The 27,665-nt window shown below is 46.1% G+C and overlaps 1 protein-coding gene across 1 annotated transcript in view; it reads right to left on the reverse strand.

Moving 5' to 3' along the window:
• Window positions 1-10,686: 10,686 nt before the first annotated feature.
• Window positions 10,687-27,665, reverse strand: part of Polr3e (RNA polymerase III subunit E) — a 28,303-nt gene continuing 11,324 nt past the window's right edge. The window contains exons 7-21 of the mRNA XM_041667035.1: window positions 25,556-25,663; window positions 25,187-25,236; window positions 24,228-24,347; window positions 23,348-23,433; window positions 23,025-23,069; window positions 22,852-22,943; window positions 21,905-22,025; window positions 18,757-18,838; window positions 17,481-17,540; window positions 17,234-17,391; window positions 16,694-16,755; window positions 15,688-16,208; window positions 13,922-13,999; window positions 11,910-12,035; window positions 10,687-11,031 (exon numbers count right to left, since the gene is read on the reverse strand). Coding sequence (XP_041522969.1) covers window positions 10,975-11,031; window positions 11,910-12,035; window positions 13,922-13,999; window positions 15,688-16,208; window positions 16,694-16,755; window positions 17,234-17,391; window positions 17,481-17,540; window positions 18,757-18,838; window positions 21,905-22,025; window positions 22,852-22,943; window positions 23,025-23,069; window positions 23,348-23,433; window positions 24,228-24,347; window positions 25,187-25,236; window positions 25,556-25,663 — 1,766 coding nt within the window. The 3' untranslated portion in view covers window positions 10,687-10,974. The remainder of the gene's footprint in view (window positions 11,032-11,909; window positions 12,036-13,921; window positions 14,000-15,687; window positions 16,209-16,693; window positions 16,756-17,233; window positions 17,392-17,480; window positions 17,541-18,756; window positions 18,839-21,904; window positions 22,026-22,851; window positions 22,944-23,024; window positions 23,070-23,347; window positions 23,434-24,227; window positions 24,348-25,186; window positions 25,237-25,555; window positions 25,664-27,665) is intronic.

The raw sequence follows: 27,665 nt of genomic DNA on the forward strand, positions 1-27,665 counted from the left end.
GGGATTTGACCTCAAATTGGTGATCTTGCTACTTTAGCCTTTCAAGTGCTGGGATTACAGGTATGTTTGTACTGCTACCTCCAGCTTTCTTTCCTGCCAACCTGTTCTATGCCCAAACCAGCCAACCAGTTCCCTACATATTCTTCCCAGACAGGCATACACTAGCACAGGAATGATTGCCACCCACATTTAAAAACAATACTGTATTGTAACTACTGTATCTTAAAGCAGCTATACAGTGTCACAGCCTCGAGGAGATGGTTTCTAGCCTTCAGTTACTGAAAATGTAATGACCACATATGTACGCACATTTGAACATGACTTAGAAGTGAAGGTGAAAAGATGGGCACACTGTGGCATCACTGAACTGTCGTACTTCAGCTAACTCCATATAAGGCTGCCTGGTTTCTCACACCCATGCCAGTGAGCTTTTGCTTTTTTGAGAAAGGATCTCATGATGTTGCTGAGGCTGTTCAATAAACTTCACATTAAACTAATAGGAGGAGGATGTTTTCCTAATAACATATTCATCTTACTAATAAAGTATATTCTTTGGCTTTACTTTTTTGCTTTTATTTGTGCTTCTTTGTTTGTTTTTGAGACAGGTCTTCCTCATGTAGCCCTTGCTAGCCTGCAGACCAGGCTGGCCTCTCTGCTGTACTATGATTCCTAGGATGTATGCCACTGCTTGAAGAGTTGACTGTTCCTACTGTTAGCTGTTTGTATTCTCCTTTGCCTGGTAAAGAGCATTAGCACTTAGGAAGTATACTTTTGCAGTGGAAGATTGCAAATATTTTCCTTGAATATCTTATTTTACTTTTAATGGCAGTTTGCCAAACAAGTTTATAACCATGTTTTTGGACTAGTGTCTTGAACAATTTGTCCCTTTTGTTTGATAGATCCATCCATCTGAACTAGTCCCCACCAAGTGAAATGCCACTCATGAATTTGAACCAATTTTATACTCTGGGATCTGATTTCCATGTGTGTTGATCAATCCTAATGGCTATATTTAGATATATATTTTTAAATGTTTATTTATTCATTTATTTATTATATATACAATATTCTGTCTGTGTGTAAGCCTGCAGGACAGAAGGGGGCACCAAACCCCATTACAGATGGTTGTGAGCCACCATGTGGTTGCTGGGAATTGAACTCAGGACCTTTGGAAGAACAGGCAATACTCTTAACCTCTGAGCCATCTCTCCAGTCCAGATATTTATATTTTTACAACTGAAAAGGAAAATGAAATTTCTTTCATAGAATTTTCCCAGATTTGGCTGGGGGGGGCATGTTTATCTCTAAACTTGTCTAGTTCTTGGATAGAAGTATTTTATTTATTTATTTATTTATTTGACTCAGGTTTTTGGGGAGTTTTTGTTTTAAAGATTTATTACATACAGTGTTCTGCCTGCACATATGCCTGCAGGCCAGAAGAGGGCACCAGACCCCATTATAGATGATTGTGAGCCACTATATGGCTGCTGGGAAATGAACTCAGGACCTCTGGAAAAGCAGCCGTGCTCTTAACCTCTGAGTCATCTCTCCAGCCCCAATTTTGTTTGTTTGTTTGTTTGTTTGTTTTAAAATTTTGGGGTTTTTTGTTGTTTGTAGCCCTGGCGGTTCTGGAACTTCATATGTAGATCAAGATCTCAATTCAGAGATCCGCCTGTCTCTGCCTCCTGAGTGCTGGGATTAAAGACATGTCTGCCACCCATGCCCAATTAAATATTTATTTTACCTGTATGGGTATTCCATCTGCAATGTGCACAGTGTCCACAGAGGTCACAAGGAGACTGGCTGTCCTAGAACTTGTTGCCCATTGCTGTGCGCCACCATGTGGGTGCTGGGAAAAGAACCTGGGTCCTCTACAAGAGCAACACGTGTTCTGATCCATCTCTCCAGACCCTTGAAGTCAGTTTTGTTTTGTCTCCCACATCCCACCCCACACCCCAACTGGGTTTGTCTGTAACAGCTCTGGCTGTTCTGGAACTCACTTTGTGGACAGGCTGGCCTCAAACTCAGAGGTCCACCTTACTCTACCTCCTGAGTGCTGCGGATTACAAGCATGTGGAAAACCCATCAGATCTGAAGTCAGTTTTAAAAATCATTTTGTGTGTTTTGCCTATTTTGTGTATTTTGCCTGTATATATGTCTGTACGACATGTGTGCTTGATGCCCAAGGAGACCACAAGATGGTGTCATCCACCAGAACTGGGTAACAAATGTGCTGGGAATTGAACCCCAGTCCTCTGGAGAGCAGCTGGTGCTTTTAACTGCTAAGCCATCTCTCCAGCCTGAGGTCAGTTTTACTGTTTGTTTGTTGAGACAAGGTTCCTCTGTATAGCCCTGGCTGTTCTTGAACTTGAAGATCCTCCTGACCCCAGGCACCTGTCTCAGATTCTGCACATCTTGGAAGGTTTCTCCAGTAGGCTTTGTAGCTGCTGCATATGAAGAAGCTAGTGATTCTGGCCATGTGTTGAAAAATTAGGAGTAGTTTTACGTGAGAGTTCTGAAAAAATAATTTTTAAAGCTTTACTTATTATGTATACAACATTCTGCCTCCATGTATGCCTGCACGCCAGAAGAGAGCACCAGATCTCATTATAGATGGTTGTGAGCCACCATGTGGTTGCTGGGAATTGAACTCAAGACCTCTGTGAGAGCAGCCAATGCTCTTAACCTCTGAGCTATCTCTTCAGCCCCTGATAAAATAATTTTAACTAATTAATTTTTCAACTTCTATCTAATTCTTGTTTCACTAACTGGTTTATCTAGAATACCATAATTATGATGACAGTAAACATATTTCTCAGTTTCAACTAAAGGATATGTATACTATTCCATCAGTTATGATGCTGGGATTTTACTCATTCAAGAATTTGTTTAAGAAATTATATCTTAATTTATATCAAGTAAATTTGTATCTAATTAGGCAACATTTATTTCCATTTAATGTGTATATGTATATACCCTTTCCTTCCCTTTTAGTCACAGAAAGTAACATACTGTCTTATACTTTGTATGATAATACCTAAAATGTCTCTTGGCAAACTCTCAGCATACTACATTCTCAGCAGTCCTGATGCTGTAGGTTACTGCTGGGGAATAATTAATTTTCAGGTGTGTGACTTTAGTTTATAATGCATTTGTTTAACTTTATGAAGCTCTGATTCTTTGCCTGTCTAAAACACCTGAAGGTCTAATAAAGAGCTGAATGGCCAGTAGTAAGGCAGGAGCAAGGATTGGCAGGGCTAGAGAGTATAAATAGGAGAAATCTAGGAGGAGAGAAGGAAGAACAACAAAGCAAGGAGGGGAGGATGTCAGGGACCAGCCACCCAGCTACACAGCAAGCCAAATGGAGAAGAAGGTATACAGAAATAGGGAAAGATAAAAGCCCAGAGAAAAAAGGTAGTTGGATTAACATAAGAAAAGCTGGAAAGAAACAAGCCATGCCAAGGCCAAACATTCATAAGTAAAAATAAGCCTCTGATTTATTTGGGAGCTGGGTAGTGGGCCCCTCAAAAAGCCAAGAGTAAAACATCATACCACATTTTGGTACCCAACATGGGGTACCAATTATTGCCCTCTTTTTTTAATCATCTGTCTTTTAAACTATGGCTATTCTAGTCAGCAACTTCAACTCCACTGTTACTAGCAGCAGCTAGGCTGCAAGAGCCGCAGCCTGAAGAGATTCTGTTCCCTCAGGTACCAACCTCTTTCAAAACTACTAAGAGAGCTTATCTCTGTCCCGCTAAAGAATTCAAGATTCAAAGGCTGTGGTAGAATCCTGCTTCCCAGAGAGGTTGAATAGCAAACGGCTCACCCAGCTTGCCTCCTCATGTCTCCCAAGAAGTCTTTGTGTTTTCGCTCACCCCTCTTTATAAACCCTTCTCCACCTGGCTCCTCCCTACTACTTCCTGTCAGCTGGTTGCTGACGCAGCCTCTGGGTTCATAGGTAAATTTTATTTAATCAAACACATCTTTGTATCATTAAACATATGTTCCAGAGCATAGACAAAAGTAACACACCTTAAAATAATATTCTATAACAGGTTATCTCACCCTACATAACTGCAGTTTTGTGCTCTGATCTATATTTACATATTTCTCTTACCCCTGATAACATTATTACTTCTCTGCACTTTATTTTTCTATTGCACCTACAAGTAAGATCACATATTTCTGTGTGTGCCAACCTTTTTCTCATGCTAAATACTATTCCCAATGTGAATGTGTTTATATACTACAATCTATCCATGTTGATGAGTGCTTTGACTGTTTCCATATCTTGGATATCATGAACAATGCTTTAATGAATAAAGAAGTGCAAGTACCTTTCATAGCTGGGTTTTTTCCTTTGGATATGCCTGGAAGAGGACTGCTGGATCCTACAGTAAGTCCATCTTTATTTAACAACCATAGTTTTCCATGGTAGCATCACCAGTCTCTATTCCCGCTAATCATGTATAAGGATATCAGAATATCATTTCTGCATACCTTCAGCATTTCTTTTTGACAATTACCATGTGAGCAAATGAGAAGACATCTCTCATCATTGGGATTTGCATCTTTTTAGTGGCGTCTACATGTACCTGCTGATATTTGGTATCTTTGTAGAAGTGTCATTCAGGTGTTGGTTTTTTGTTTTGTTTTGTTTTTTGTCATTTTTTGAGACAGGGTTTCTCTGTAGCTCTGTAGCTTGTCCTGGAACTAGCTCTTGTAGACCAGGCTGGCCTTGAACTCACAAAGATCCACCTGCCTCTGCCTCCAGAGTGCTGGGATTAAAGGCATGCACCACCACCCGGCTACAACTAGGTTCTTTTGTTTTTGTTTGGTTTCCCTGTGTAGCCCTGGTTAAAATCAGGTTTTTGTTTTTTTTTTTTTTTTGTGGTAGGTTCCTGTTTGGTTGGTTGCTTGGCTTTCTCGGTTAAGTTCCTTATGTTTGGCAGTAATCCCTTGCCAGGTGTGTGGCTTGCAAATATTTTCTCCCAATCCACAGGTTCCCTTCTTGTTCTGTTTTCCTTCCTGTAAAGGAGCTCTGGAGTCTGATAAGTAGTCCCATTTATGTTTTGTTGCCTGTGTTTTGACCAAAAATCCATTATCAAGACCAAGGTCAAGTTGTTTTTCAGTTTTGTGTTTTATGGCCATACAGGTCTTATGTTTAGATCTTTAATCTATTTTGATTTTTAAGTATTTTAAGCACGTGAGTGTTTTATCTGCCTGTCTATGTGCTGTGGGACAATGGTCTTCTACTTTGTGAAGACTTATCACTTGTACTGCTTTAATAAAATGCTGATTGGCCAGTAGCCAGGCAGGAAGTATAGACAGGGCAACCAGAATAGAAGAATTCTGGGAAAAGGAAAGGCTGAGTCTGCAGTCATCATCCAGACACAGAAGAAGCAAGATGAGACTGCCTTGCTGATAAAGGTACCAAGCCATGTAGCTAACACAGACAAGAATTATGGGCTAAAGTAAGTTAACAAGAAGCCTGAGCTAATAGGCCAGTCAGTTTATAATTAATGTAGACCTCTGTGTGTTTCTTTGGGACTGAACCACTGCGGGACCAGGCAGGAGAGAAATTTCTGTCAACATCCATGCTCATGGAGGCCAGAGAGTGTTGGATCCTCTGGGACTGGGGTTACAGATGGTTGTGAGTTACCATATGAACTGGGAATTAAACCCAGGTCCTCTAGAAGAGTAGCCAGCACTTAACAGTGATTAAGTAATCTCTCCAGGCCCTTAAGTTGATATGTGCATACACATTAGATGAAGGTCCAGTTTCATTTTCCTCCAGGTAGATGTTGCTGTAGTTTGGATCTGAATTCCAAATCCACAGTTTAAAGGCTTAGTCACTGCCTGGTGCTATGGGGGGAAGAGGTGGTGGGAAGCTTGGGGATGGTTTTATGTCATTAAGCATGTACCCTTGAAGAACAGGGGGATCCCTTCTCTCGCCCACCATGCTATCTCGGTATGTGTGGTGGGGGTGAGGATGCTTCTGGTCCTGAAGTAAGTCATTTTGTTCCACCAGGCACTTCTACCATGATATGCTGTGTTATCTCTGGCCAAAAACAATGGGGCCAACAGATCATGAATTAAGATCTGTAAGAGCTCTATGTTGAAATAACTTTCCAAGTTGTTCCAGGTGGTTATTACAGTGACAGCTGGTTACACATTTTTCCCATTACAACTCATTGAACATATAACCCTTCTCAATGATGTGTCTTTTTATGCCAGCACCAAGCTGTTTATTATAGACTTTAAAACCAGGTACTACCATTCCTCACATTGTTATTTTTGTTCAACTTTGCTTTGGCTACTTAGGGTCTTCTGAGTTTCAGGATTACCTTCTGTGCGCCTGTGAAAAATGCCACTGAAATTTTGGTAGGGGTGCTTTTAACCCATAAACTACTTTGAATGGTATAGATTTTAACAGTGTTCAGCCTGTGAATACAGTCTCCCTCCACTTTTGATTTATCTTGAATTCTTACCAACGTTGTTCACTTCCTTAGCTAAGTTTACTATGATGCCGTCATGTGGGTTTTTTGGAGAAATTCCACTGTACTAATCTGTTTTTGCTGTAACTTTACTGAATATATACTAGAACAGGTTTCTTCCTTTTGTTGCATTCTTCAGAGTTCCCTATATCTAAAGCCATGTCATCTGCAAACAAGACAATTTGACTTCTTTGCATTCCAGATGCTTTTATTTTTCTTGTCTAATTGCTCTGGCCAAGACTTCGAATACTACTGAATTAAAGTGATGAATGGGTCTCACTGTCCTTGAACTTAGGAAGCTTTCAGTTCACATCACTGCATGCAGTACTTGTGGCCTTTGTTGTACACAGCTTATGGGAGCTCTGCTTCACCTAATGTTTTAAGAGTTTTCAGTATAAAAACAGCCTTAATTTTGTCCATTGCTTTTTTCTGCATCTATTGAGATAGTCACTCTGTCCTTCATTCTGCTAAGATGTTACATCACACTTGTTGATTTATGTTTGCTTCAACATTCTTAAATTCCACCGTCAAATCTCACTTGAGATCTTCTCCGTGTGTTGAGTTGCACATCTTGATTGGAGATGGCGACTTTCCACATTTGACCTATTCATATAACATAAACTGGATTAAATAGGTGCCCTATAAATAATCTCAATCTCTCTGCCTTGCTTCATTTCTTCCCTCCCTCCCAGGTTCTTGCTACATCAAGCTAGTTTTGATTTTATGATTTTAAGGCTTACATTCCTATCATGGTCCTTGTTTTACAGCCTCTGTGCCTAACTATGGTAATTTGATATGTTGCTAGTCTACTAGTGTCAGAGGAACTTGTAAGTTCAATCACTGCTTGGTAAGAAATTGGGGTGCTGACATTTAACCCTAATAGTGTTTTAAAGATGAGATATAAGCATAATATCTATCTATGCTTTATTCATTAATTGATGTTGTAGATTCTTTTGTCGCCAGCTTTAAATTTTAAAAAAATTCATTTATTTGGGAGTAGGAAGCAAGGTGCTAGGGTGGATATCAGAGGAAAACTTAGCAGGAGTTGGTTCTGTCAACCCTGTGGTTCTGGAGTTTGGGCCTTCATTCAATCTACATGGTATCAGGCCATCAAGGGTGACAGGTACCTTTACCTGCCTGTGTGTGTACACTTAAGTGTCTGAGGAGGCCAGAGGCACAGAAACCCCTTGGATCTGGAGTTACAGGCAATTGAGCAGTATCCAAAACTGGCACTGGAAACGTAGCTCAGGTCCTTGGCAGGAGCTGTACGTGCTCTTAACCACTGTACCATCTTTCTAGGCTCCATGGCCCTGAATTTTGAGTTACTGATAGACCCTGATATAATCTTGTTTGGGCTGGAAACTGTGTTTGTTCTGCAAACCCTATAAACTTTCTTCATCCATTTTCCTTTGCTCTCTCTTGGTTGGTTCTGCAGTTGACACAGCTACATTCTTTATGTGTCTTTCGCCTTCAGAACTGACACCCCCCCCCCCAAACTTCCTGTAACTCTGGCTTTCCAGGAACTCACTCTGTAGATCAGGCTGACCTCTGCCTCCTGAGTACTGGAATTAAAGTCGTGTGACCACACACCTAACCCTTCCCCCCTTTTTTGGCAACAGGGGCGGGAGATCGGGTTCTTTTACTTTTCCACTTTGACCATTTAGTTTCCTGACTTGATGGAACTTGGTATTTTATTGTTTTACGGAGTTTAAATTGACATCTTTTTATGGTCTGTTACTGGTGCTTAGTTTTATGTTCCCATAATTATATTTGACCCTTGCAGCTGTGTGTTAATGTATGTTTGAAGTAGAAACTTGATTCAGGTTTATCAGATTGAATATCTGGCAAAATACTTCACCCATCAGCCTATCCAGAAGTTCTAATTAAGCCATCTGTTTAAGCAAGCTTGTTGCCAGAGTCCTCAGCAGACTGATTCTGTACCGAGTCAGCAGGTACATGAGCCGCACACCTAGGATTAGGCTTCTCTGGAACCTGAAGATCTGCTCGAGTATACCAGTTAATGGCTGAAGTCCGTGTCCCTATGATCGGACATCCATCTGGCTAGGTGCCCTGGAGTAGGCATAGACCATAGAGTTACAGGGGATAGTCGAGATACTATGCTCATAGGGTTGGCCTGGATTAACTGAGGTCACTCTACTGCTAGGATTTACTGGGATATAACTAAACCTTGGGTCTGCTTAGGCCTGGAGCTGCAGAGGAATGGGTAAGGTAATAGGAGCATGCATTGGATACACATGTGAAGCCTTAGGCAACGGGGGCCAAGTGACGCCGGAGGTGGTCTAAAACCCTGGTTCACTATAACCTTGAGGTGGGCTTGAATCCTAAGTCCTTAGGAATCAGTCAAATTCTGGGGTTAAGTCATAAAATGAGTAGGCCCAAAGAGTCAGGCCATGGGTACTCTTCCTACAGTGTGTGGAATGGGGGCCAAAGCAGAGGCCGGTGCTCATTTCCCAGTTCTTCCTGCAACACTGTCTCTCAACACAGACTGGGTTTGAGGAAGAGTGTTATAAAGCTGACTTCCTCTTTATTAAGTGCCTTATGTTGGCTACATATAGGTGCTAAGATCTCCCTCATGTCCCAATTGCTGCTTTTCTTTAGCATTCCATCCTTTTTTCTCTTCTTCTCCTCCTCCTCTTCTTCTTTTTTTTTTTTAAATAATTTAAAGCATGGCCTTCCTGAGATGGGACTGAGTAAATTCTTTCTAAATGGGGATCTGTCATAGCTCTGTGCCAACCCATATGAAGGCTTCCCCTTTCCACAGGGCAAAGAGATCCTGGTATACAATGATAAGGACATATTCCTCATCAGTTCTGTTAACTTTTGTGTTGTTTTTCAACACAGGATTTCTCTATGTAGCCCTAGCTGTTCTGTAAACTAGGCTAGCCTCGAATTCACAGAATCCGCCCATCTCTGCCTCCCGAAAACTTTATCTGATCTGTTAACCCCTCACATGTGTCAATGATTACCAAGAGCATGAGCCACCCCGTTAAACAGTGTTATAAACATCCCTGATTGATCCCTTACTGAGCACACTGAAGTATTTAATACTTCATTTCCTGAAGAGAGGACAGCACAGAGCATCATTTCAACCTTATGCAGCAGAAGATGCACTACAGCAACAAGTCTCAACCAGACAGCAAAAGTCACATCTCACCCAGCCTAGATCACCTTTCCCCATCTTCTGGGGCGATAGTGCCTGCCATGTTCACAAGCTACATGCTGCAACTCAGCATGTAAATCCTAGCTCCAGCGGGTAGGTGAGGTGTAAAGTACCACATTCTGAAGACTTAGTACAAAAAAAAATACTTTTATTACATTTTGATTTTAAATATTTGGGTCTGAAGTACATATTTTCAAAACTATTTTAAAGTCGCCACTAAAACCTTAAGTGCTCACATCCCATGGAAGGAGTTTGCCCCCCCCCCAGCCCCCTTCCCTCCTTAAAAAGCTGTGTTCACTCTCCATCCTTCTTTCCTTTTGCTTCCATGTCTTCAGCTAAGACCATTCAGTGGCTGTACCTATTAGCTTGGCAGCCTGAGGAGTATGAGCGGAAGCCCAGTCTTCAGGACCTGCAGGAACTCTGTGAGACCAGCCTCACACGTCAAGGTGAGTTCATGAGCTGCCGTGACGGCGTCATGGACTTCCTTCTCTCTTTAGTACTTAACATTTTGAGAGCACAGATGACATTTTCTTGCTGCAACTATTTGAGGACAGTAGCACCATGATGCCAGTTTAGTGTTAGCATTTATTTTAAAAATACACAAAATATAATTTTTTTACATCAATTCATCAAACAGTGATAACCTCGCTTTCACACTGTTCCACACTTACCTGGTTCAGTTTGCACCTTTATGCGAACATTAGGAGAAGATGGAGTTGATCTAATGTTTTGTTATGGTTCGTGTAAACAGTTGAGACCACTGTAGAAAGTAGGCTGTTGTAAAAGGTAAAGTGGCCTCAGAAACCCAACAGTAAAAGAATTCAATTTGGTTTAGTAAAATTGGCAGAAGTCTTAGCATAGAGAGACTCTAAGACTAGTTATTGGCTTGTAGGCATTTAAAATATTAAAAACCGTAAGGTTCTCTTCATCATGTAAACATAACTTTGTTGGCATTCTTTTTAAAAAGGAAAATATTAAACCATGATTTTCATAATCCTGCCCATGTCAGTGTACACTCTCTTTATTATGAGAATGAAACCAAATAAGCAAAATACATCAGGAATTTCAAATTGTACTTCAAAGAAGGCCCGGCTGGTCTCTGCTGGGAGCGATCTCACTTACGCTGACCCTGTCACTGGCCGAGTATGAGCCCCTCTGTCCTCTGGGCCAGGCAGTGCTGCAGGCCACGAGGTGGGCAGATCCTCTTGCTCTGTCTTGAGGCAAGTCGAGACTACTGGCTCTGCCATCCTTCCCTGGGCTTAGATTCGCTGAATTAGTGGTTTGCTACTATTGTCAAGATTGTACTGTCCCCTTAAGGTACCACATGCCACCATAGCTTACACAACAGTCCTAGAAATTAAGAAAACAGGAAAGATAACTGTTATCACAATTGGGTTTACAAGAAAATACAAATAGTCCATCAGAAACTGAGTATGCTACTGAGTAGCTGTTGGTCCCTAAAGGGTTGAGCCACAATCCCTCTAGAACAGTTTAAGAGGTATTATTATTTTTGGTTTTTTCGAGACGGGATTTCTCTGTGGCTTGGGAGCCTTTCCAGGAACTAGCTCTTGTAGACCAGGCTGGCCTTGAACTCACAGAGATCCACCTGCCTCTGTCTCCCAAGTGCTGGGATTAAAGGCGTACGCCACCACCGCCTGGTCGTTTAAGAGGTATTATAAAATAGATGTGTTGCATAAACAGAAAACATAAATATTTTTCAAGTTGACCAAGACAAAGGGATTAATAAGGCCTTCACCTACATGACTAAGATAACAGGGAACATGTCGGTGGCTTTCTGTGCTCAATTCTACAGATGTACCACAGTTTAGAAAAGCATTTAAAGTATTTTCACATTAAGCAAATAGTACTCCTTTTTAAATTAAAAAATGGATTGTACTGAAAGTTGCATAAGTGGCACAAGATTCACCTGAGGCAGGATCTAGTTTAAGCCTGTCTTTTATTAGGTGAAGATGATGCACACCTCCCCACAACCACTCCACCCAAACTCTAGTGTGTGAAAAGGTTCACTCTCTTGCCAATATACCAATGCTAGTCATTACCAGACAGTGCCCATCAGGACTGGTGATTTACTGCTATGCATTTATGGAGCAAGAATAAAGGTACCAGACCCAAGTCCTTTCCACACACACGAGCATCCTTAATAAGACAGGTCAGAAGCACATCCTAAATGCATGCTCTGGGTGGGGTCCTGTGCATAATGGACATACCTTTAGCACTTTGTCTACATCCTGTTTGCTTAGCTCTTCTCCACATTCCTGAGTCAGCCGAGACTGGATCATGTTCCGGCGTACTCGGTAATTTTTGGAAAATATTTCAAGCAAAACTTGCCGATGCTTTAATAGAAAAACAATGCATTACTATGAGAAATAGTATCCAAATGTGAACTATCCCCAAACAAAAGACCCAAAATGATGGCCTCACCCCACCTTCAGTGTTTCAGACTGCAAGGAAGGATCTCAGGATGAGCAGTTTGGACATACCGGAATTAAGCAGCAGTTTAAAGTAGGTGGGGGAAAGTGTCCAAATTGGTTCAAAATCTTTTTTTTCTTGAGACAGGGTTTCTCTGTAGCTTTGGAGCCTGTCCTGGAACTAGCTCTTGTAGACCAGGCTGGCCTCGAACTCACAGAGATCCGCCTGCCTCTGCCTCCCGAGTGCTGGGATTAAAGGAGTGCGCCACCACCTCCCGGCGCATTATATTCTTAAAGAGAAATTAAACAGCATGAAGGATAGATGAGATCTTCCCCAAATATAAAGTTTTAAAAGGCCAGCCTGGGCTAGAGAGAAAACCACTTGTCTCAAAAAACGGAAAGAGAGCATCCAGGATATTTACTCTCTCACACCTCTACGGATAGGAAAAGGTAAAGGAATGTGTCAGCCTACAGGACTTTGAGAACCCACTGTCTAGTGAATGAAGACTTGAGGATGCACCGTCAGTCCACTATGTACAGGATAATATAAAACTCTCCAGTTGCACTGAAGGGAAGAATATGTCTTAAAGACCTCACAAGAAGAAAGTCACTCAATTTCAGCTCTGAAATAGTTAAGATACCCTCCACCTACAGGGGAAATGATCTGCCCTGGTGGAAAACAAACCATTTCCAAATATGAACAGATGGAGACAACTCCGTCCCACTAAAGGCTAAAATGACAAGATTCTAGACACAGGGAAGAGCCAGTCATCTGGAGAAGCAGTGGCACAGGCTTCAGGAGGGTCCCATTTAGCGTCTAAGTTCAGAACATACTAGTGCAAAGAGGAAGAGAGCCACTGAGATGGCTCAGCACCTGAGAACCTGAGTTGGGGGAAGGAGAGGACAGAATCGACTCCAGGATGGGCACACCTGTGCCTTAGTGATGGAACTCAACAGATCAACGCTGTAAGCCATCACCTCCAAGGAGGACAAGTGGGTCTAGCAGAGTGGAGTCAAATGCCCCACAAAGGTTTTTGTTCTTGAATTTTATTTTGATTTTAAATTGAACATACTACCTTTTTCTCCTCAGTAATCAAAGAAGCTAAGTAGGAAAGCCTGAAGCACCTTTCCTAGCCGAGAGAACAGGGTCACTCAGGAGTCCTGGTGGAAGCTAGGTTCCACACCCACTCTTGCTCTCAGCCTTCCTGTCCCCTCTGCAGGGAAAAGGGAGACTTCAGTAGGGTCTATTCCTTGTCTGAGCCTAACTGTCACTTCTGCTTAGAAAAACAAAACAAAACAAACAAACAAAAAAAAAACAAATAAAACACAACTTTGGAGTTCAGGCAAGTTCATGATTTAAAAGCATCTGGATCTCAGCTACCGTAACTACACAAACACAGGAGACCTGGTACCCTGTCTGCCAGAGGGTGACTGGACAAAATAACCCAAAATCCAGGGCTGAGACAGCTAGTAAGAAAACCTTTTGATTCCTGCTGTCAGGGACACTGAGAATCGACTCTACACGGTCAGTAAGCCTGCCTGGCATGTCTATCCCTATGGAAACTCGACAGAAACCGCATAGTGACGCCACTATACTCTGGAAACCAGTCATCTTTTCAATGATGACTCTGTTTGATGCAAGCAAACCCCCAAGTTCAGGCTCAAACCTGACACACCCTGTCTGTCTTGGTGGGTGTGGAGTAGTTGGAACCTGAGGTGTCCAAGTATATACTCCAGTGCCCAGCTACTAATGGCCTCAACCCTCCAGGACTCCCCTCCTGAGAAAGACACAAACAGAACAAGGACCTCACCTGGTCGCTTATGTCACCAGACTCCCAGAGGGCAAACACCTTCTGCTCATCCGGAGAAGCAGCAGTCTGTGGGGGAAACTGGCCCAAGCATGAGTTGGTCATTTTCTGTCTTGTAAACCCATTGCCCTGCCCACTTCACCCCACCTTGCCTGTAGCCCAGTCCCTAGGAAAATGTGGTCCAAGCCTAGTTCCTCCCACTCAGCAGCTCTGGAGAGGGCTCCAAGACGCCTGTTAAACAGGTGTTTGGGAGAGCATTTAGTGGACTGCTGCCCTGAGGTGTCCACCGGGGCTTATGTTCTAAAGCTCCCCGCCCCAGGCTCTCTTTAGAGCTTCCCACAAGGACAGCATATAAACTGTGGCTCAAGCCAGACCTTGCCAGATTCCCAAGCTTTCCAAGCCACTAGCTTCAGAGGTCAGCCAGAAGAGATGACACAACCCTGATAGCTGGAAAGGAGATCAGGGAAGCGTCCATCTATCCTACATCTGAAATGGGACTTGATGTCACCTGATCATGGGAAACTGAGCAACACTGAGGTATTGCTCTGCCCATTTGCCAAAAGGAAAAGCACGTTCAGAGCTGTTCACTCATGGTTTACAGCTACTCAGCTCATAGCAGCAAGCCACAAGTTGAACTTGAGACTATAAATCTACTTGCTGTTCCTAAGCCTCATCTCCTTTGTATGAAGACACAGACAGCGGGATGACTCAAGGCCTTTTTTTGTCTTGGACATGCTATGAATATGGTCCCTGAGTCAAAGTGCTCCAGACAGGGCTTCGGGTGTCCTCTAGATGCCAGCACTTCCATGAGAAAGGAGCATGGGCATCCAGTAGACCCCTCAGCCCTGTCCATGCAGATGGCCTAAGCAATCTCACTACCACCTGTACGTACACAGAAAAGCAGGCTTGCAGAAAACTGGCCCCACTTGCTGAGTGGCCAGGGACCTAATCCCAGCACCTTCTAAAGCAGACCTCAGAAAGTAGGCTCTGCCAGCAGAGAACACAGGGCTTCCTGTCCTGTTCCTTACATACAGAGGCAAGGGCCCTGGCATCACCCTAGGCCACAGGTGATGAGCTTGGCAATGCACATAGCATACTCCCTAGTTAAGAGCCAGCACAGCTGCAGCCTCTCCCACCCCATTTTGCTTCCCAGGCTGGGCAGAGTCTAGGAAAGAGCCCTAACCGCTTCTCTCAGGCCACAGCCAGGTACCCCTTCCCAGAAGAGGGCAACAGTCTGCTCCCACTGTGGAGCCTACTCCACGAGTAGGAAAGAACTGAGGTAGAAGAGGCTCATTCCACCAGCACGCCTAGTGCCAGAAATGTGCAGAGGCCAGAGAGTATACAGTCAACTGGCCCAAAAGCCAGGGAAGTCACCAATCCCCAAACTGTGGGGAAGTGCTCAGCTGATCTCTGTGAAAGCAGACCTGATAGTCTCTATACTAAGGTTCAAATTCCAGCTGTACCATTTATGTCATAGGAACTAAATATTAACCAAGTAGAGGGTTTGTGTTTACTGAGGCCTTGGTATATTGGTTAGAGCCCTTAGGTATCTTTCTTTCCTGTGGTAGAAAACTCAATACATCCACTTGAGATGATGACAGGGAGCCCGAGGGCTCACAGCCATCCGATGTAACATACTCCTATCCACATGCAGTCAGCTGGGGCGGTTGCAAAGGCACACGGAGTCTCATGCTTCTTGATTTCTGAGAAGCCCTCCTGAAGGGTTCTGAGGGACTCTGCTTGTTCTGGCAGGCACAGGCTTTACTTACAGGCACCAGTATCTGCTTGCAGCCAGCGGCCAGCACCGTATCCTGTAGCATGCGGTCTGAGATGCCGCTGAAGAGTGTGTGGCCGGGGGGCAGGCCTGCCAGGTGCAGGTTGAAGAGGCGCTTGAGTTCGCTCAGCGTGAGCACAAACTGTCTCTGAAAGGTGGCTTCCACGAAAGCCTTCAGTTCTCGGGCCGCAGGGCTGCTGGCACAGCCTGGTATTGGGTGCCCATTTAGGTTGTCCCCACCCACTGCCCGCCCAGCAGGCAGCCCATTGGCCAACTTGGTGCTGAGGCAGCTGCTGGGTGCAGTGTCCATGGGCTCCTCCTCAGCCTCCAGCTCTTCCCCATCTGCTTCCTCCTCGCTCAGGGGTTCCTCCTTGATCTGCACACTGGGCAGGACTGTAGCTGCCCGCATCTGTTCCTTCCGTCGCTGCAGCTCCCGCTCCAGGAAAGCATGGTTCTGCTGGGCCTTGGTTTTGGCTGTCTGGACCCGCTGTTCCCCAGAGAGCAGTCCAACAGACCCTGTGTGGAGAGGCAGTATGGCTCAGAACGGCAGAGGTCCCAGGCAGAAAGCATGAAAACAGAGGCCAAGCAGAGGAGACCAAGACAGCTCCTGAAGCAAGAAACAAGTGCAGTCTTCCACCCTTCCTGGCTGCAGTGGAGCTTGGCTACCAAATACTGAGGGAAGACATCAAACTGGGCACAACAGAATTTAAGCCCTGCTGAGTACCTGCTAGCAACTCCTCTCACATCATTGCTGAGCCATCAGGTCTCAGAATCCACTCCGCCCTGAAAGACACAGCCCCTCCCCTGGTGGGTGTGGGGGGCTCTGATGCTGTCCTGCTGCACAAGCATTAGGCAAACTTGGGGGCCTGAGGGACGGGTGGGGTGGAAGGAAGGACACCACAGAAAACGTGAACTGGAAGAAACACATGGTCCTTCCTTCTCTGGGCTTGATTCCTGAAAAGGACCCCTCTTGGGCCAGGGACCAGGCTGAAGTCACACACCTGATTGTCCATCCGGCTTCTTTGGCATAGTTTCTTTTACGAGATTATAGACTTTTTCTAATCTGAAAAAAAGAACAAACCCTTTAAACTCTGACCTATATGCTGTACCGCCTACCTCGCCATAGGAACAAGCCCCCAAGGACAGGACACTGGGTCACTGAAACACCATGCACACAGGGTTTAGCCAGGCCTTCTCCCCTCTGAGCCCTCTGGTTGCACACATGCCCCCAGCCAGAGACCAGAGAGGCCGTGTGAGGAGAGCGACCATCCTGTCTTTCTTGCTAGACTATGTGCCTTTCTCCTCTCTAGCCCCTCAACAGAGTAGCTCTGACAAGCAGTGGGTGTCGCTGCCATCAAGACCTGTGGAGGACTTGGAGTCATTTAGGGATACCCATCTTGGTGAAAAGCAGTACAGAAGTGCACACAGCCCCACCCCAAGTGTTCCTCAGTGCCCAGATCCAGCCCAACTGTGCTGCTCCCAGGAGGTAGGTAGGTAGGTCCAGGGCCACCTACTATACCCTTCACCCAACAAGCCCTTACTTGGCCTGAATGCCTGACCACAGCATGTGTTGCCGCTGGACCACATCTGGATGCTTCTTGATAAACTCCAGGTCGTAGGGGAGTAAGAACTCCCAGCCTTTGTTGATCCTCACTACAGCCATGTGCTCCAGAAAGTCCTTCACATCCTCTGCACAGAGCTGAAGGGAGGAGGGGGGTAAGGCCTCACCAACCCCAAGCTCCCTCCTGTAGTAAGCCCTGGGCAAGGGTCATGAAGAACACCACTTACTTTGGTCACTGCTGCCACCTCCTTCCTTACCACCCATCGGCTCTGTGTGAACTTCCACATCTGAGGAAGAAAAGCGCCATGTTCTGGGAGGCAGCAACGGGCCTCTAAGAGGCCTGGGCGAAGGTACAAAAGGGGGCACAGAGCCTGGGCAACAGGCCAAAATGGGGCTCCTGCTCTACTCTTAGTATGTGCACTGGGCAGCCTCTTTTAGCCTTTACAGACGTGTTCTCTCCTTCAGAATGGCTGGGCGACACCATTCTATCCAAAGGAAAGTGTTCAACGGACAGAGCCTTTCTCCTGTGGTTTACTATTGCATCCCCAGGGCCTCCTAAGAGTGCTACGAGGATTCAGCAACAGGGTGCTGCTCTACGGATGGCAACGCTCCACTGTGGTGACTGCCAATAGTTGGCAGGGCTCCAAGTCTCTCGTTGCCCTGAACTACTCCACAGGAGTACTCAAAAGAAGAGAGTGAATGACTGAGAGCCAAGAAGAAAGGATGACTGGCTGTCATCTATAGCAACACGCCTTACACAGATCCAGCAGACACCAACACATGGTACATCCAACACAGACCTAGATGTCAGCACCTGGTGCGGCCAGGTGGGAGCAACATTCTGATGCCCCAGATCAAACATACTGCTGAGGCCCCTCAACACTAACTTCCCCAAAAAGCTAAGACTGACTAATCAGACGAGCAAACACAGCTGTCTTCAATCTAAGGCCCGGTCTTTTCATGACAAACCTGTGCGCAAGCACAATGGGCCATCATGGACAGATCTAAGCAGCCACATTAAGCAATTTAAAGTGTAAATGCCAAGGTTTATGGGGCAGTGCAGACTCCAGAGACATGGGAGAGACTTAAGCTCTGGATATAAACAGGGTGAGAGGAAGGAGGGATGAGCTAGCTCAGAAGTCACAAACTCTAAATATGTAATAAATGCCAGACTATGGTAAAAGGGAACTACTGGGCCCATCCAAAGTAGGCGCTGGGCAGGGCTAAGGACTGTCAGTCATTCACGACAACTGAAAATCCTGATTTAAGTCTGTAACCACCATGAGCTTTGCAATACATCACTCAACCACATGAGCACCACCCATGGGATCAGCAGAGCACTCTGGAGACACAGCAGGATGTTATCAGCCCAGAATGCCCAGAGAACGATGACTATGTGGAACCCCTGGCGGCCTGCTCACAAAGACTGCCCTGCCCAAAGTCAACACCTGCTCTGGATCCCATCCCTCCACCCCCAGCAGTGGCCAGAGCCTAGATACTTACAACAAAGTCCCGGCCCCTGCAGAGCACCTCGGCAGGCATGCCACTGTGAGGACTGGAAGAATCCTTGGGATACAGGATATCACTGACAAGTCAAGCAGAGACAACTGGTCAGTCCCTGCCTGTAGTCCTATCACCACCACACCCGACTCTGGGAGCCCCGCGCTCAGTCGAGCCAGGCCAGGTCACCTTTCAAGGCAATAGGCCTGAGTCTGCAGCCCTCCTCCCAGGCCTAGGAAGACGTGTGGAAAAGAGCAACCCTTCCCAAATCACCTTATCCCATACTAACCTAACCCAAGGAGGAGTTAGGGTCTCAAAGGCACATAAGCTTGGGACCTCACGGAGCCCAAGTCTCTTGAGAAGACCAGTATTCCACAGGTTAGATGTCTATGGTTTTAAGAGACCGGAGTACTACCTAGGCATACAATGTAGTTCCCACAACGTGACTCCCACCCTACCTCCTGCCACAGCCCCAGGCCAGTTTTACGGCTCCCCTGCTGGAGGCCCTCTCTTCATATCTGCTAGTCCTGAGCAACTCATGCTCCAAGGTTAGGCTCCATGGGCATAGACCTGGCAAAGTGTTCTTGGCTGCCACACAGAGAAAGGTCCCACTGTGAACTGAACCTTGTCAGGCACATGCTATGGACCCCTGTGCTTTGAGAACAGAGAGAGACACTGAATGGTGGAGCACACAGCACACAACACACAAATAAGACATGTTCGAATCACAGTGAGTTTTTTTAATCTTACACAGACACAAAAGACAGACCTGGATGGAAGAATCATAACCCCATAGAGGCCTCAAAACCCGAGAGAAGGCTTTTAAAAAGCCCAAGACAGGCCATACCACAGCTAGGCCTCCCAAGGCCACAACAGAAGAGGCAGAAGCCAGGCTGAGTCAAAGTTCCCATTCAAAACAGCTCTCAGACTCTTAGTGTCTTCAGGTGTGTGTGTGATTCGACAGCCCCTCCTGGCTCCTGCGTGTTCACAGTCCAAATACACACAGTACTCATGCTCACACTGAACAAGCAATGTGCTGTGATCAACTCTTCCATAAAGAAAACTGGGCTGGAGTCCAGTCAGAGAGGAAGGAGTGATATCATGAGCCAGGGGGCCAAGACCATGGTGGGGACACCCACAGAAACAGCTGACTCGAGCTAGTGGGGGCTCACTGACCCCAAACTGACAGCTGGGGAACCTGCTTAAGACCAAACTAGGCCCTCTGAATGTGGGTGACAGTTGTGTGGCATGGACAGTTTGTGGGGCCACTGGCAGTGAAACCAGTATTTATTCCCTAGTGCATATGATCTGGCTCTTTGGAGCCCATTCCCTGTGGAGGGATACCTTACTCGGCCTAGATGGAGGGGGGGGGGCAGGGGGGAGGGATTGGTTCTGGCTTAAGTGTTATGACACTTTGTTGACTCCCATGGGAGGTCTCACCCTCTCTGAGGAATGGATGGGGGGTGGGGTGGGTAGAAGGTGGGAGGAGGGGGAGGACAGGAGGGAGAGGGAACTGAGATTAGTATGTAAAATAAGATTGTTTTGAAAATAAAACTGGATAACCCAACAGCAAGGTCTATTATCCAGCGAAGGGCGCCACCAGGTGGCAGTAAAAGGAAAATACTTTACCATCAGGTCCAGCAATTAAGTAATGACATTAATGCAAAAAAAAAAACATTTTGAGTTTTAGAGCTATTCACATTTCATATTATTCACTTCACACTACACTGCTCACAGGGTGGGTTTTGCTAATGTATCTACACCATCTTATTCTAATTAAAGTATGCATTACCAGAGTTGGCTTGACATGTTCCAGGCATTGCACTGAGAGCTAGGAACTTATGGGATAAAAGAACAAGTCTGTTCTTTCCTCCCTCAGAACTGACAGTGAGGAGTCTGGCAGAAGAATCAGGAGAAAAGAAGCTACTGAACACACTGAGTCGCAAAGCCATGACCTGTGAACCCCAACAGGCAATGTACAAAGAAAACCCCACTTAGACATTTCTTACTGCTACAGAGGAAAGCCAAAACAAAGAGAAGTGCTTCAGAGCAACCAGAGGAAAACAAAGAATACAATCGAGGAATAAGAACCAGGCTGACAGGCAACTCTTCAATCACAACTAACGTCAGAACACAGCCAAGTCAGGCTAGGGAGATGGTCATAGAATAAAGCCCCTGCCGCACAAGCAGTGCACCAGAATTCAGATCCTTACAGCTCACACACAAAAAAAGCAGGGAGGTAGAGGCAGGCTGATCTCTGTGAGTTTGAGGCCAGTCTGATAGAGTTCCAGGACATGCTCCAAATCTACAGAGAAACCCTGTCAAAAAAAACCCCCAAAACTAAAATAAGTAAATGAAAAGTCAAAGCATGCACTGTTGTAGAGGAGGATCTGAGTTTGTTTCCCAGCCTCTGGCCTCCGAGGTACCTGCACTCTCACCTACAACTACACACACACACACACACGGACAACCATATATAATCCCAGCACTTGGGAGACAGATAAGAGACCCCCATGGCAAGGTGGCTAGCTAAATTAACAAGAATGGGGAACTCCAGGTTCAGCGGAGATCCTGCCTCAATAAGTAAAGTGAAGACCAATCAAGAAAGACACTTGACATCAACATTGGGCCTGTACCCACACAAGAACACATACATGCATGTATAACAGATAATCAGAGAATCATACCAATGTATGAAGGGAGAATAATCACCAACTTAAAAACTATTCCTTGCAGATCTGCATTAAACGCACTCATTAGGAAGACTGAAGTTACCCCAGATGGGAACTCAGATACACACAGGAAAGAAAGCATGATACAAAAGGCAGACATGTGAATAAGTCTAAGAACACTGAACAAAGTCTTGTGGGCCTGAAAATATAGACAGAATTAAAATATACACATGGGAGGAAATAACTAAAATATTCTAAGATTCTAAGACTTTGAACTGTCTCTGAAGGGAATAAAAGACAATCCATGCGCAGCTGAGCTGTCACAGGTGCACGCCCAAACCGTGGGGAACCGGCAGAGTCAAGACACTAACCTCCAAATAAGTATGAAAAAAGAGAAACAGAGTCCTGGAAAATGTAAAATGCAACTAGGCAGAACAACATCAATAATGTAATTAAATTTACAGACTCAAGCTGCTTACCTTTTCACCACCCAGTTCCCTTGAACTAACATCGCCACCTTCTGGATTCCACGCAGAACAGCCACAGAGTCCACGGAGGGGCCCAGGAGGCTCATGAGATTGGCAAAAGGCATGACTTTCACTGAGGGGCACAAAGGACACAACTCACTGGTCAAGTGAAGAGGCCTGACTTTTCTATCTTCCCCACCACGTACTCGCACAGCATCAAGCTCCCAGCTCCTCGAATGGGAGTAGTAACAACAGCGCCTGCTGTAGTTTAGCTGGTAGCAGACTATATATCAGACCTGTGTCTCTCACTGAACATGAGGAAGTACATATCCAAGGAGCATGGAGAAAATTCTGTCACTAGGTCCAAAAAGAGTTGAAAATTCCTCACTTTCAGCTGGTTACAAAAGGTAGAGTCAGGATTTGAACCTAGACCACCTGTGATACATCAGGGAGCCCAGGGTGAAGCCTAGGGAAGGCCCAGAGTCCCCAATAGAAGTTCAGGAACAAGGCAAGTACGGCACAGCAGAGAGCTCCCACCCAATCCAGGCCTAAGGCTTTAACATTAACTTCTCAGAGAAGCCCAGAGCTTGGGACTCGATTAGTCTTCAAAGGCTCTCTACCTCTGCCTAAGAGAAAAAGGAGCTAGTCCTTACTGTATGTAGCCCAGTAAGGCATCAAGAGCAAGTCCTACTTCACATCCCATACAAGACTGCTCAGCCCCATCAGTGTCCAGGAACCCCACTAGTCTTTTAAAGACAGACCAAAGATAGGCCAACCTGCTCAGGCTCCTGCGGCAGAGGGCTGCAAAAGTCCACCTGAAGGGGCAGTACCACCTGGGTGACCTGACACAGCCGTGCATTATCTGATCTGCCCAGACAAGAATGGAGCTACGGAGCTGAGCAGACTCTGGGGAGTAGTGGCTGCTGCCTTTGGTCCTGGAGACAGAGAGCAGCACTCACCATTCTTCATGAGGACCTTAATCTGATCAGCCAGGGGCAACGTACGCAGCTGAGCCATGGACAGGACATTGCTGGGAGCCACAGGCTTGTCTCTGTTGGAAGCAGGGGGTGAGTAGTTAGAGGAAGCCAGTGGGAGATAGTGGGAGGTACTGTGGGGGACAGCCCTTACTCACTTCTCCTCCTCCGGGCTGGGTGGCATGAGCATCATGAGGTATTCGCTGTAAGAGGTAGGGGTGGAGGGGTATCAGAGGCTCTGTGGGCTCTGCCTCACTCCTGCATGTGAGCTCAGACCACAACCAGATTGAAACTTGGGGAGGTATAAGCAGGGGCCCCACCCTCCCCATCCCCAATAGTCCCCAGCTCCCAGACAACAGCCCTATAGAACATGAGTCACCTATCCCTCTCCAGGGGCAGGGGCAGTGTCCCTCCTTCACCCTGTCCACAGTCTTAACAGGCACTTTCCCGGAGCCTCTAAGTCAGCACCAGCCAGTCCCACCTGGGTGACTTGACGAGCTCTGTGTTCTCCACCCCACCGGATCCCTGGCACAGCAGGTACTGGCGTTCGTGCTCTGAGCGGCTATCCTGTGGGGAAAAGGCAGGACAGATGACCCCCACTCCAGCCACAGGCTCACTTGCAGTGTCTTGAAAACAGCACACACAAAGCCTCTGCATTGTGGTCTCAACCACCTACCCCCTGGCTTTAGGACCCCGGCCCTCGTGCTGTCTATGGTGCAGAAACACCAGCCAGGACGAGAAGTGAGCTAGCATTCACCAAGCACCCGCCATGTGCCAGGCTCTGTACCAATGCTTATCTACACAGTAACTAAGTCTATAGGGCTCTTACTATTCTTGTTTCATAGACAAGAAAACTGAGACTCAGAAAGGAAAGGCAATTTTCAACCCAAGGTCACATGGGAAGAAGCTGTAGTGTATCTGTAAGTCTGACCCTGAATCTAAGGCTCCCCAGTACTAATCTCTTCCTGGAAGGTTTCAGCTGGTCCTTCCTGCAAACACCAGGGAATTCTAGTCCAGGCACCAGGGAGTTAATGTCCAACTGTTTCCTTTATTCGGTGTATCATCAGGTACTAGGCTGCAAAGCCCTAAAAACCAGCCTGGCGAGGCAGAGCATGACAGTGGATTCTCCAGTGCAACCCCAGACGAAGAGTCTAGTCTGCAATCAACATTCATGAAGTGTGCAAAACTACCAAACACCAGCCCCACTGCACGCACAGCTTAGTGGACTAAGACCCCTAAATTCTAACAGTGGAGCTCTGCTCACAAGGCCTTCATGCTCTCTACAGTATCACTGTGAAGCTAGAGGTGAGGCGAGCAGCTTCCAGGCCTCAGGGCTCTTCCCAAATCCTGCCCTGGCTCACCCTCACGCCATAGTAGTGCAGGTGGACCCAGGGTTCCTCTGCATGCTTCTTCTGCAGGAACTCATAGGACTGCACGCGGCGCTGGCGGGCCTGCTCCGACTCTGGCCGTGAGAACCGCACCTGTGGAGAGGGGAAAGGTCATACCCTCAGGCCTGTGACCCCACAGTTTTTGCCAGATCAACAGCTTGCGTGTGTGCGTGCATGCGGGACAGCACTTGCACTCCACCTCCCTCTCCACTTCTGAAATTCAGTCTTCAGTCTGTGAGCTGCCAATGCAAGCTGAAAGTGGTGTTTTCTTGCTTTGGTCAACTCTGGCCAAGGCTTCCACCTGGGCCCAAGGATAACAAAGCACACCTTTTCAGACAAGAGTATTTACCCGGGAAGTTTTAAAGGCTACCCAACAAGCTGCAGAGGAGAGGACAAGTCTCTGAGACTTAAAGTCTGCCACATCACTTGAGGAGAGGACAGTCCACTAGGATGTACAGACTACAGCCATTTCCATGCCTGCTGTGACACTGTAGCCTTTTTCTTTCCCTGTTCATTGTTAACTACATATGCATAAATAATGCATAATCAGGAGTGGAAAGGTAACATTCTTCTAAATCTTTCAAAATCAAGACTAGCATGCTAACCACTCTTCTGTACGCATCAAAAAGGCAGAATCACACAGGTAATTAACAAGGAACTTTGTGAGCCTGTGTGGCTTCATGGGGCTCCTGGGCTGCACCTCCCTGTTCCCAGGCACCACCTGCCACACCCCAGGATCCCAGCTGTTACACAGAACACGGCTATTCCATTTACAACAGGAGTCAGGCTGGATGTGGGGGGGGGGGGGATGCTCAACCATACTCTGCATCTGTTACTCTTAAATATGGAAAAGCCCTTTCTGCTCAGACCCTGCAGCCCTTGCTGTCTTTTGCCATCCATGCTGCTCCCTCCTGCCCAGGGCCAGAGCTCACCGTGATCTGCTTAACGTCCTCTTCTGCCTCATCCTGCGAAGAATCGCCTGCTGCAAAGCAAACTGTCAGTACAGCCTCTGCTGGGACTGCTCATTCCGCCCCAACACCACCCTCTCCTCAGGAAGGCCAACATGGGGCCTGTGACTTAAGGACAGTGGTACCAACTGGGCCAATTTAACCCTCAGGCAATGCCTAGCAATCCGTGAGGACATTTTCCGGTTGTCCCAAATGTGAAGTTAGGAGCATTTAGTAGGTAGGAGGGAGCCTAGGATGCCAGTAATCATCCCATAATCATGCCATAATCTGACCATTTTCTCAGGATGACCCACCCAGACCACACCCAGACAGTCAGTCAGTCAGCAGGCTCACCCTCATTGGCTGCCTCCCTCTCTCGATGCTTGGCATCTGCCTTGTCCAGGTAGGAGAAGCTGGGTCGAAGCTGTAGGATGCCATGTAAAGGTGTCAGGTGGAGTTCACCTGGCAAAGGAAGAAGGGCTTGATCCTGCCCCTATGAGCCAAAGCTGCCACAGCCAGCTTACTCAAAGGAATCCCCAAATCCCCCGACAAACCACCAATTCTACTCCAGTCCCAATCTAGATGCTTCAGGAATATCAGGCCATGAGTTATTTCTAACTCTTTTTTTTAAAATATTTATTTATTTATTTATTATGTATACAATATTCTGTCTGTGTGAATGTCTGCAGGCCAGAAGAGGACACCAGACCCCATTACAGATGGTTGTGAGCCACCATGTGGTTGCTGGGAATTGAACTCAGGACCTTTGGAAGAGCAGGCAACACTCTTAACCTCTTATCTGATCCTGCCAGGCACTGCAAGCACACCCCAGAACAGGAGCCTAACTCTGCTCAGACACTTCAGACTCACCTCCCTACACTCCCCCAGCACCCAAGTCAGGTCTCCTCTCCTCACGGCTACTGTTCCTCCAGCCACAATCAACAGCTCACCCTCTTCCCCTCTGCCACACTGCTGTTGCCAGAAGCCCCACTGAGTTCATCAGAAGACAATCTCTGTGACCTGCCTCTGGCTCTAAGAATTATAGCTCTAGGGCTGGAGAGCAAGCTCAGTGGTTAAGAGCACTTGTTGCTATCGAAGAGGACCCCAGTCTGATCCCCAGCATCCACATGGTAGCCAGCCAACCATCTGTAACTCTAGCTTCAGGGGATTCAATGCCCTCTTCTGACCTCCTCAGGCACCAGACATACACACAATGCACATAAACACATGCAGACAAAACATTCAGACTTATAAATCTAAAAAAAAAGTGTAAAAGAAATGTAGCTTTGAGCCAGGTGGTGGCAGTGCACACCTTTAATCCCAGCACTCAAGAGAAAGAGGCAGGCAGATCTCTGTGAGTTCAAGGCCAGCCTGGTCTATAAGAGCTAGTTCCAGGACAGGCACCAAAACTACAGAGAAATCTGTCACTAAACAAAACAAAACAAAACAAAAAAAAAACAAAACAAAGAAACAAAGAAAAAGAAATGTAGCTTCAAAGAGATACAGCCTTGAGAACATGACACAGCTCTATGCCTCTACAGATGTGCTTATTCTGAAGCTCATAAAATGGGATCATGTGGTACAATGGTTAGTTCTGTCAATCTGACACAGTTTGGAAACACCTAGAAAAAGTCTCAGTGAGGGACTGTCTAGATTAAGTTATCAGTGGGAGCGGCTGTGGGGTTTTGTCTTGACTATGGGGAGACCCACCCACTGCGAGCCAGGGATCCTGGACTGGCAAAAGCAAGCTGAGCACTGGCATGTGTACATCATTCTCTGTTCTCATCTTGACTGTGGATGTAAAGGGATTACTTCCGGCTGCTGCGAACCCCCAAAATGATGGTCTGGAACCAAATAAACCTTTTCTCCTCTCGGTTGCTTTTGCTGGGGTGTTTTATCACAGCAACAGAAAGACAACTACAACATGGAAGCTTGCAGTCTTTTTATTTATTTTTCGAGTCAAGGTCTCTCTCTAAATAGCCCTGATGACCCTGGAACTTACTATGTAGACCAAGCTAACCCACAACTCAGAGATCCACCTTTATCTGCTCCCAAGCACTGGGATTAAAGGTGTGCTGAGATTAAAAGTGTGCACCATGCCTGGCCATTTGTAGTCTTTTGAGCCTGGTTTCTTCCATGATCTTATAAGGGTCATCCTTGCAGAAGCACACTCCTCCATACAACCAGGTGAGGTTGTTGCATGGATATGTCACATTTTGTTTATGCAACATCACTTAATGGGCTGTGGATTGTTGACATTCTTTAGCTCTCATAAATAAAGGCCCTATGGACATCTGTGCCCAAAATTTTATGTGGACATATTCTCATCTGTCCTCAATAGGTGCTGCCTATGAATAGGATTGCTGGACTCTAAGTATCCTGTACTTTAAAGGACAAAATTCTGCCACCTGTCCCCAGTACTATGCTATGTGGTATATGTGCTCCCAGGAGCAAACTGACTTGA

This window comes from Microtus oregoni, unplaced genomic scaffold (genome assembly GCF_018167655.1).
Source record: "Microtus oregoni isolate MIOR12 unplaced genomic scaffold, Mior012 000016F_ref0000370, whole genome shotgun sequence".
In the NCBI taxonomy this organism is placed as follows: Eukaryota; Metazoa; Chordata; class Mammalia; order Rodentia; family Cricetidae; genus Microtus; species Microtus oregoni.